The 10667-nt window shown below is 38.5% G+C and overlaps 1 protein-coding gene across 1 annotated transcript; it reads left to right on the top strand.

Moving 5' to 3' along the window:
• Positions 1-259: 259 nt before the first annotated feature.
• Positions 260-10446, top strand: BET1 (Bet1 golgi vesicular membrane trafficking protein). Its single transcript, XM_008508936.2, has 4 exons — positions 260-490; positions 4679-4803; positions 7448-7504; positions 9256-10446. The coding sequence occupies exons 1-4, from the start codon at positions 472-474 to the stop codon at positions 9409-9411; spliced, it is 357 nt and encodes a 118-aa protein (XP_008507158.1). The 5' UTR covers positions 260-471; the 3' UTR covers positions 9412-10446.
• Positions 10447-10667: the final 221 nt, after the last annotated feature.

The following is a 10667-nucleotide window of genomic DNA, read 5'->3' as shown; positions in this document are numbered from 1 at the left end:
TGAGAGGCGGAATCAGGAAAGATAGCTCAATCATCCTCTCATGGTCTGGGAAGAGTAGATCTACTGAGTTAAACCTGAGACGACAAGCTGAGAGAAAGGTCCAGGGGCAGCGTGCCCAGCAGCTGAGATCGGACCGAGCGCCCGAGCCCAGGTCCCCATTGCGCTCACCACTCTTCCGGAAGCCCCGCCCGCTCCTGGAGAGCTAGGTTGACGCCACGCCCCTGCCCACTCCCTGCATCGGCAGCGAACTACATATCCCAGAATGCCACTCAAGCCGCCTTACAGGGCGCCAGTAAGCGCCTGGGTGACGCCATCAGTCGGCGCGATGTTTAGACTCCACTGATGTCGTGGCGCTTTAGGGGAAGAAGTTGGTGTTTTGCCGGGCCCTGGTCCTGAAGACGTGGTCCGGGTGGCCCCTGGCCCCTTCCTACCCACCCCTCCACCCGCCTTTTCCCTCCGTCTTCTGGCAGGATGAGGCGTGCAGGCCTGGGTAAGAAGAGGGATGAGATTCGAAGGTCGGGGGCCCTAGAACCGGCCGTGCTGGGCGCTGGGGCGCCGGAGGAAATCGGACCGGACTTGTGTCACTGGAATCTGGGGCAGAAAGCCGGGTGTATGGAGGGGTCTTTGGAGGCGTTGCCAAGTGGAAACACACCATTTTTCCCAGATCCTAGGGGTTTCCTTAAGTTTGGTTCATTCCCAAGTTTGGATGGTAGGTTTAGAGAGAGTGGTGGAGGACTGGGGGTGGGGTATGTACAGATGCTAACTCAATGGTAGAGTTTTTTTAGTGTCATTGACTCTAACCGTGATATGGAAACTGCTGAGTTCCCCGAAGTCCAGTTTCGGTTCTCTTTGTCTCCTGGCCTTGGATGTTAGTTTCTTCAGAAGCGAAATTTGAAAAGGGAGTGTTGCAAGTGAAGCACACTAACGATAATCCTGTTAGTCTGGTGACAGTGAGTTACAAAGGTAAATGTACGTGTTCTTACTGTGGTATGTAACATCGAGGTCAAAGGTCATTTTACCCAGTACATTTCTTGTCTGAGCCTTATGCCACTGTTAAGGCAGTAGAATGTTGTAATGCTTGGTGATTTAGGATTTGTTCTTGATCTTTTGGCTTAGTAAGTAGATTCACCAAGCAGCAGGAATAAATTACGCACAAGGACTTTTAATGGGCCCTTATAATACACCACTATTAAAACAGCATATTCTGGTTCTGAGGCTCTCTATTAAGAGATGATTTTAAAAAAAGAAAAAAACTCTGCTAAATCAGCATACAGAATACCTGAGAAAATATACGAAATATTTGAAAAACAATAATGTTATCTTTTTCAGTTTAAGATGGAAAAAGAAAAAAAGTTTTTCAGAAGTGTAAAATATTTAAAGTTAGTGAAAGTTGCCAGTAACTCTAGACTTGTACATTGATTAATAAATTGTAGTGTGAGAAACAACTTTTGAAAAATGTAGTTTTTATGAATACTTGGATCATAGAAAGTTGGTCAGGTAAATTGTAGAAAAAAAAATCTTGAGCGAGTTTAGTTTTATATGCTTAAATGTTTTTCCTTTTTATCCTTATTAATGACAACAAACATTTATTGTGTGCTTGAGTAAGCTCTAGGTCTGCAGTTGTTTGTGGCCCGCTTTGTGCTCCCCAAAGCTTCCAGTCTAGTTGGGAAGCAGGAACATGTACGAAGATAAATTATAGTACAAGGTGGTAGCTCTACATCCAAATGCCAAATAAGTTCTACAGATAGTGAAAGTCTCGGGGATTGCAGAACACTGTGTACTTTGTGGAGACATAGGAACTTGAACTAGAGCTTGAATAGTAGAAGGTGGGAGAGGTAAGTTCAAGTTGGAAGGATGACCCCCCCCCCTCGCCCGCAAAAAGATTGTAGGACTAGAATTATGAATGATGTGTTTAAGGGCTTATGATTAAGTAGGTTTGATTGAAGTAAGAGACATGGAACCAGAACCATGCTGTGAGATCTTTGGGTCCCAGGCAAGGGAGTTTGGATCTCATCAATAGGCCCTTTGAATGTTTTTGTGCAGCAGCGTTATGGGAAAGGGCCTTGAGAAGTGGTGGTTCTCAGCACTGACTGTACATTAGAATCACCTGGAGAGCTTTTAGGGTACTAATACCTGGATCCCAGCCCAGACTAATTCAATTAGAATCTCTAGGGTAGAATCTTTTTTTTTTGAAGCTCCCCTGTAGTTGACAGGCCAGGTGAATACTTCAGTGTCTGTTGCTGTCATTTACATTGGGGTGATGTGACCAGAGCTTTTTTTTAAGTATCAGCGTGTATTAACCTGGAATTTTAAACTTGAGATCTTTGGCACTCACCAGCTTTCCTACAACTTTTCATAGCAGTAATTCACACAAAAAGAAGTAGTTAAGTTTGGAATAGCAACTCCTAGCATCTTTTTGATTTTTTCTTTTTATATTGGGAATGAGTGATGGCGTGAGGGAAGATTAACTCGTTAACAGAAGAAATGTGCATTGGAAGATTTCTGGGCAATAAATAAAATGAGAATTTCACTTCTAATAAATACAGCAGTATGGAAGAACTCTAAAATTAAAATTAAGATAGGCAAAAGAACAAAACAAAGGGAACGAAGTGAGTAGCCGTTAATTTAGAAATGAACTCCTTAGTGAAGTTGTCAAGTGATTGAATTCAACCAGTCGGTAATTACTTATTGGGTGAATGTTATAAATTCAGAACCTTAGTCACATAAAATAAGAAGACATTTTCCTTTTCTCTAAGAATTTTTGTCTTTACTAGAGTTTGTACAGAGCATCATTGATTAGTTAGTGAGAATGCAGTTTTTAAATGATTGGTTTCATTGTTTGATGGGGGAAAGTATGCCTAGTCACTTGAGTTCTTAACTTTTATAATAGCACATTTGGAGAGCTTTATGGATAGTGTGTCAGCAGTTGAGGGAAAATTTGGGGAATGCAGCTTTCTCCTTTGGAACCCACTTGTTTAACATTTTATTGTGGTTTTGTGGTGTTGGAGATTGTGTAAGTGTCTGCTACATAAAAAGCGCTCATTAGGAACGGGACGTAGAAGTATGAGACACTGTCTGCTTTCAGAGAAGCTTATGATTTCATTCTTGACAAAGGCAGGCACCTTCAAAGGTGAATATCAGTGAATTCAGATTCTTTTCGTTGATAATTTAGTTAGAGGTATTTATTGAGTGTGCCTTACTCTGTGTGTGTGGACACGTTTGTGGGGGATATATAGCCATGAATGAAACAAATTTAGTTTCTGCCCTTGGAGTGTAGTCTAGTGTGTGATATTAGTGTCTTGTACAGCCAGCACTATCAGAACTCGAAGGAGAGAGTTTTGCTTTTTAGAGAAAGTGAGATTTGTGCTGTCTTGACACCTTCACCATCCTTCAAGTACCAGTGCTGACTGCCACTTCCTGTCCTTCCCTTTTGTCACTGCCGCTCCATTTACTCTCTGAGTGTGTGGAGACCTCTAGTTTCTGTATTATCCCTTTCCTCCGTATGCTCAGGCCTCTATTGAAACAGCTTCAATCCCTGTTCTATCTTGTCCCCATAATCCGTATCTTCAACCACTCATGGCAAGCAATCTCAGCCTCTTGGGGCTCTGTGCTTCTGCAGCCCCAGCGCTATAAAACCCCAACTCTTGATCAGTCCAACTACCCAGCTTCTCATGGGCTAACTCAGGCTGATGGGCTCTTCTGCAAGAAAATCACACGTCCCGGAGGACTGAAACCACTGCGCTGTACTGCCTCAGCCAAGATTATTTTATCCCCCGGTAATCCTATGTAGTCCTAGGCACTTTCCTCCATTATTCTCTTTATTGTTTAGTCCAAATGATCACCATTCTTCAAAAAACAGCCTTTTCTCTTCTTTTACTGAGAAAATTGATGGTATCAATTGTTTAAAAAAATTGTAGTTAAATAACACCCTCATCTATGCTTTCCTCGCTCCAACCCCCAGCACGTTTATATATGTGTTCATTGTCCGAGGCTCACTCCACCTGTTTGACTACCTGATAAATATCAAGTACTATATTAGGCAGTGGCCAGGACTGTGTTATTGCATTCTCAATGCTATTCACTAGATGATAAGCTCTAGAAAGTAGCACCTAGAAAGGATAATGGATCTGACACATGGTAGTTTCTCAAATATTTGTTGAAGGATGATGAATCCCCCTCATAACTTTTAGTTAATGTTCTCCATAAGTTTTTCCAGCTCTCCTTTGTTTAAGGGAAAGATGCCAGAGAGCTCATGGCAGATGCCTCCCTCTGCCATGAGCTCCTTCCTGCTAGAGTCTCCTTTTTCTCCCTTTCCCTTCAGACCCAGGCTTCTTCAATGGGTAGTTGCTGTTACTGCTTTTAGATCTTTTTTCACATGTGTAGTTCTGTGGAGCAGGGAATGTGTCCTGAATGTCCTTGTATAGCAGTGCCTATTTTAGTGTCTTGTGGGCAATCAATAAACAATCAATAAATGTGTATTGAAATGAGTTGCATATTTGCTTAAGAGAGGGTATTAGAAAGAATTGTTGTGATCTCTATTTGGTATTAATTTTTAAAATTCATTGGAAGCATATGTGGTCTGCGACGCCATCCAGGGGTCTTTTTTGGTTCTTTCCTATCAGAGTTTCAAAAGTGGCTTGCTTTTGCTACAACTGTGCTTGTAACTCTGACGTTGCAGGTGAAGGAGTACCTCCTGGCAACTATGGGAACTATGGCTACACTAATAGCGGGTATAGTGCTTGTGAAGAAGAGAACGAGAGGCTCACTGAGAGTCTGAGAAGCAAAGTAACTGCTATAAAATCTGTAAGTAGATGACAGATAGTGTATACTTTTCAATTGGTTTGTTTGTCTACATATGTATTGCGTACTTAGAAACTATATACTTTTATTGGCATCATACTAAGAAATTCAGTTACCCAGATAGTGTAGTTCGGTGAGGTCAAGGTGCACTCAAAGTTTAGACATGATTTGAGTAGATAGTTAGAAAATGTGGCCAATCAAAACATATGGTGCATTTGCTTATGTTTTTAAACTCCAGCTGATGTTTGTGGTTAAATCTGAAATGCGGTATGTTGTCTGTAGTAATGTCTCAGAGCAGTCCATCTTCCACCCCAGGCAGCTCTTCTCCTGAGTTTTTCTTTTTCTAGTCTCTTAAGCTATAAATCTCAGTCTTGCATGTTTCTGTCTTTGTACCCCATGTCAGTCACTGAGTCTGGTGCTTCTCTCTTTCTACTGCTTCTCTTTCTACTTTTATACTTCTAATACTATCCCCTGATTTTCTTAGGTGAACTATTAGGAAAGCCTCTTAAGCTATCTCTTCCTAATTTTTTGCATCTTCTGGTCTGAGCTACATCCTGTCACCACAGTCATCGTTTTTTTTTTTTTTTGGTGAGGAATATTGGCTCTGAGCTAACATCTGTTGTCAATCTTTCTCTTTTTTTTTCTCCCCAAAGCCCCAGTACATAATTGTATATCCTAGTTGTAAGTCATTCTAGTTATTCTATGTGGGATCCTGCCACAGCATGGCTTGATTGGTGATGCCTAAGTCTATGCCCTGGATCTGAACTGGCAAACCCCCGGCTGCCAAAGCAGAGTTAATGAACTTAACCACTCAGCCACGGGCCGGCCCCCATAGTCATCTTTTAAGAATATTTTTGAATTGCATCCTACACTCCCAGAAGTCTTCAGCATCCTTCCATGATATAAGAAATAAAGTTCACACTCTGTAGCTTGATCATATAGGTCTTTCAAAGATTGTCCACAGCTTTTCAGACCTTACCTCTTCCAGGCATGTGTATACACTTCCAGAATGTGTATATGCTTCCTGCCAGACAAATTGGAGTACTCTATGTGCCCTAAGCATCCTGTCACTTTCCCACTCCCTTGTCTTTGATCATGCTGTCCCTTTGCCTTAGGCGTCCTCTTGCTCTGTAGATTGGCTGAAGTCTGAAAGCCTCCACTTCATTGCACCCCTTCCCTCCTCCAACTTTTACCTGATTACCACATCAAAAGTAACATTTTTTTCCTTATGAGCATAACACCATATGTATCATTTCTTTACCAGAATGTGGGGATTTCTATTTTTGTACTTATTTTTATATTCTTCACAGCACGTAGTGTAATTCCTTATCAGTGGTATTGAGTTAATATGTATTAAATGAAGGAATTTTTTAAAAATGATATTAACAGTGTATGTGATAGCTTCTGCATTATAATAAACATGCTATACACTTACACAGCATTCATTAGAAGCTCATGTCACAAAAATTTAATTGATATTTCATTAGTTTTTGGAAAATAGAAATGTATTCAGCCTGGAAACCATTATATTCTGAAAAAAGTATTGTTTTCAAAGTCATACTAAATTAAAAGGAATTGATCTGTGAACTAAGAAATATTATATAATGTTAATAATTTAGAAAATATAACATTTAGAGGGAATTAAGAATTAAAAGATTGTTTTAAACTCCAGTGTTGATAATTTAGGCTGCTTGTTAGACGAAAGGTTTTTCCTGGAAATTTTTTTCTTTGGCATGAATGACAGTTGTAGAAAGCGGTTGGGTGATTGGGGCTATCTGGCTTTATACTTGCTTTATTATCTCTGAATTGTTAAATTTGGGGTAAAAGCTCATATTCTGGTCTATAGAATTCTAGTAGGGTTTTGTCTCAAGATTACCCCATATGCTTTCCACACAAAATAAGTTGAGAGTAGTGTTGGCAGTGATTTGCCGAGATCTTCAGTAGTTGGTTGTGTTTATTCAGATATCTTGGGAGGGCAGCCTTTGATGAATTTATCATGTAAAATATTAGATAGGTTTTGGTTGAATAGCAGCCGTAATAACTTATAGTATCTCTTTTAGGCTCAACTTGTTTTCTGCATAGCTCCAGGATGTGGATGACACTAACTTATAAATTTATTTTCCAATTTATTATCATATTTTAAAGGAAAAATACTTTTACAATCTAAAGAAATAATCAATTTAGGCATATATTCAAACTAATGTAACATTTTATTAGGAAAATATTAAATACTTATATCTGGATTTGAATTGATAATATGAGTACGTGTATACCTCTTTTAAAATGTAAAGAAGGAAACATACAGATAAATGCTGTTGTATGAATAATATAAAGAGAGAAAAAGCATACAAGAATAAGAGAACCAGAGAGAAGTATGTACCAAAATTAAAAGATGGAATTGAACATTAAGATGAAATCAAAATGAAGAGCAGGGAGACAGTATCCATAGTTGGGAAGGAGTAGAAATTCTAAATTAATTTTCCATTAATTTAGGTGGGAAAAGTATCAGAAGAAGAAAGTATATTTTATATTTCTGGAATACAGTTTTATTTGAGAAAATATATATGCTTAGAATGGAGTTATTTTTACTTTATAACACTTAAATAACTTTATATGAGTAATAATGTGTATGTTTTCTTTTTTATAGCTTTCCATTGAAATAGGCCATGAAGTTAAACAGCAGAATAAATTATTAGCTGAAATGGTAAGTGGTTATGATTTTAACTTTAAGAAATTTGACCTAATATTCTCAAGTTTAGTCTGTTAATTAGGAATAATATCATTTTAACTTGCATTCATTTTGCAGCAGATCTAGAGATCTTAAGTCTCGCATTCCTATCCATTTGTTTCTAATTGGTTTGGAAGAACTGTAAGGTTTATTTTTGCCATAGTTTTACATTTTTCATCTTGTTTAACATACATAAGTAGGAGGAGGCAGTGGAAGCCAATGTATCGTTAATCCTGTGTTTAGAAACACTGTGGAAGACTCAGGACAAATGACTCTTCTGTGGTTCTTAGAGATCTCAATAGATATAGACTACCAAGCAATGGAAAAGCGCTTTATATCCAACCAACCAAATGTCTCTCACTTAACATAAACCTGTTTCTTTTACTGGATCTCCTAAGGATCGCTTCTGAACAAATCAATAAGATTTGAAGAGCGTAATATCCCAAAGCCTTTTCTCTCTAGTCTAAACAAGCTCAGCAGCGTGTGCCTTTCCTTGTTAGAGCCTCTTTCCATTCTTTCATGTTTGTTTTGGATGTCTGACTTCTCCAGACCTTCTCTGATTTCTCCACGTGCGTTTAAAATTGTGCTGTTCAAAAATGAATACAGCATTGAAAGCCAGTTCTTAGGAAGGTTGTGAGTTAGAATCACCTGGGGAACCTTCTGAAAATATTTGTGCCTGGTTCTTACTCTAAATAGACTGATTCAGAATTTCGGGAGGAAGGACCTTGGTGTATGAATTTTGAAAAAAACAGCCCAGGTGATTTGGATGCATCACCGTGGTGAAGAACGATAGATCTTAAGTCTTTGAGCCACACTGAGCCTGAGCTATACAGAGGCTGTCGCTATCCTGGGGCCTGTACATCTCAGGATATTGAGATTTCTATGAAAGTGCAGTATTTCTAATCCGTACCAAGTCCTCTCATCTTAAGGACTTTTCCCACTGTATTTTAGTTTGGTAGTTTTTCCCAGTCCATATTTGTAGTCTTTGCCACACTTTACCACCTCTATATCGTATTCTTTTAAGTTTTAATAGACTATATATAGTCATGTGTTGCTTAACAACAGATAGGTTCTGAGACATGCACGTTGTTAGGCAATTTGGTAGCTGTGTGAACATCATAGAGTGCACTTCCACAAACCTAGATGGTCTATCCTGCTACACACCCAGGCTCTATGGTACTAATCCCATGGGACCACGGTCACATCTGGTCAGTCATTGACCAAAACAACATTATGCAGCGCATGATTGTACTTCAAAGTCAGCTGTCTAAATAAAAACATCTGGAAAGTAAAAGTACTGCTACCCATATTAAATTTTGGATGAATTACTGTACTGGGAAGCAACCAACCATTTGACCTTGGAGAGCCATGCCCCCAGAAAAAGTGGGAAAAAACCTGTATGATAGTAGACAGATTTCTTACCTTTTTTGCTAATGTCTTTAATCCACATAATTGGAATAAGACTTAAATAGTTTGGGATTTTGAATTACTGTGGGGCTGAAAGAAATGTTTATTGGATAATGAAAGAGCTTTTGATTCATTGAGAGAATTACTCTGTTTTGCATGGAGTAATCAGGCTGATTACCCAAATTATAAACAGCCTCCTGATTTGATTAAATACTAAAAATGCCATTAAAAATATATTCTAATAACAATATATTCCGTTACTTAAATATGCATATGTAGAATATTCAAATCTATTACATTTTATCTTTTTCTTCTCATAGGATTCAGAGTTTGATTCTACAACTGGATTTCTAGGTAAAACTATGGGAAAACTGAAGACTTTATCCAGAGGGAGCCAAACAAAACTGCTGTGCTATTTAATGCTATTTTCATTGTTTGTCTTTTTTGTCATTTATTGGATTATTAAACTGAGGTGATGCAAGTAAGTGTGGGTTTGGAATTTGTTCCAACTTAATGGCTTGGAGTACCACTTCAGTAAAAAATCACCATCAAAACATTCCTAATTTTCAAGTACTATGGCTTTTTCCATTGCAGATGACTGAATTTTACTTGTTTTCTAAATTGTGTTAGATAATACAGTGCTCTTTGAATACTATCGCTTAACAGTTCGTTTTTTGCCCCTATTTTCAGGGGTATTGAGATGGCCTGAAGTCAGTCTGGCCTTCACAATTTTTTCTGTTGTTTGCTGTCAGATTAAATAGCAGTATAATACTCTGTTGTTACCATAAATGTAGGTTTATGTCTCATATAAAGAAACCTAGTGGGAGAATAACAGAAGGCCTGGGGAGCCTGAGGCTGAGCTCTTGAGGCACTGCACAGGTTTGTGAGGGAGCGCTAAATGTATTTGCTTGAACTGTCATCAACCCTGATGATCTATGCCCCTTTCCTCCTTCCGTTTGGTTAAAATCGTAGGCCAATTTCTCTATACCTACAGTTTTCCTAATAATTTTTGATATGACTCCTCTTCTCCCTCTGCCTAAGGACCTCATTCTTTAATAAAGCTTGTTATTTTGTCATATTTCTAGTAGGGCCCAAAACAAATGTGTACCAATATAGTTGTTGTTTTATATTAACTTTATACATATCATTGACTTGGCTTAGAATAGGTTTATGATTTTAGCTACTTAGGTAGGCCATTTGGTTATCGTTTGTGACAGAATAATGTGAAGCTAAAGTAATTGCTAAGCTCTGAATGGAAATAAAATGCTCAAGAAAATTAATTGCTTCTGCTTTTTTATGTGCTCAAAATAGATATCGAAAGTACTCAGGCATTGAACTTGGGGTTAAGAGTATTGTTGCTTTAATCCAATGTATTTGCTTATAGAAAGCAAAATAAAGGTGGACTGTTGAGTAGCAAGAAATATTAAAATGTTCTTAAATACTCTGTATTGCTACTGTTTTGGAATTTGCCCATTTATGGGCTCCAAAAATAAATTTTTTAGTGAAATGTGTGAATCGACTGTTGCTTCTTTCTTTAAGTCTCTTACATTCTTTTTTTTTTTTTTTTTTTTTTAAAGATTTTATTTCTTCCTTTTTCTCCGCAAAGCCCCCCGGTACATAGTTGTGTATTCTTCGTTATGGGTTCTTCTAGTTGTGGCATGTGGGACGCCACTCCAGCGTGGTCTGATGAGCAGTGCCATGTCCGCGCCCAGGATTCGAACTAACGAAACAC

Source organism: Equus przewalskii, chromosome 4 (assembly GCF_037783145.1).
Source record: "Equus przewalskii isolate Varuska chromosome 4, EquPr2, whole genome shotgun sequence".
In the NCBI taxonomy this organism is placed as follows: Eukaryota; Metazoa; Chordata; class Mammalia; order Perissodactyla; family Equidae; genus Equus; species Equus przewalskii.
Note: the sequence above shows the minus strand (reverse complement) of the source record. Positions and strands in the feature narration are given on the sequence as shown.

What these genes read in the sequence shown, in the direction of transcription:
- BET1 (XM_008508936.2), top strand. An exon ending in AAGTAACTGCTATAAAATCT is followed by an intron (nt 4,804 to 7,447) that starts GTAAGTAGATGA and finishes TCTTTTTTATAG; the next exon opens with CTTTCCATTGAAATAGGCCA. An exon ending in ATAAATTATTAGCTGAAATG is followed by an intron (nt 7,505 to 9,255) that starts GTAAGTGGTTAT and finishes TTCTTCTCATAG; the next exon opens with GATTCAGAGTTTGATTCTAC.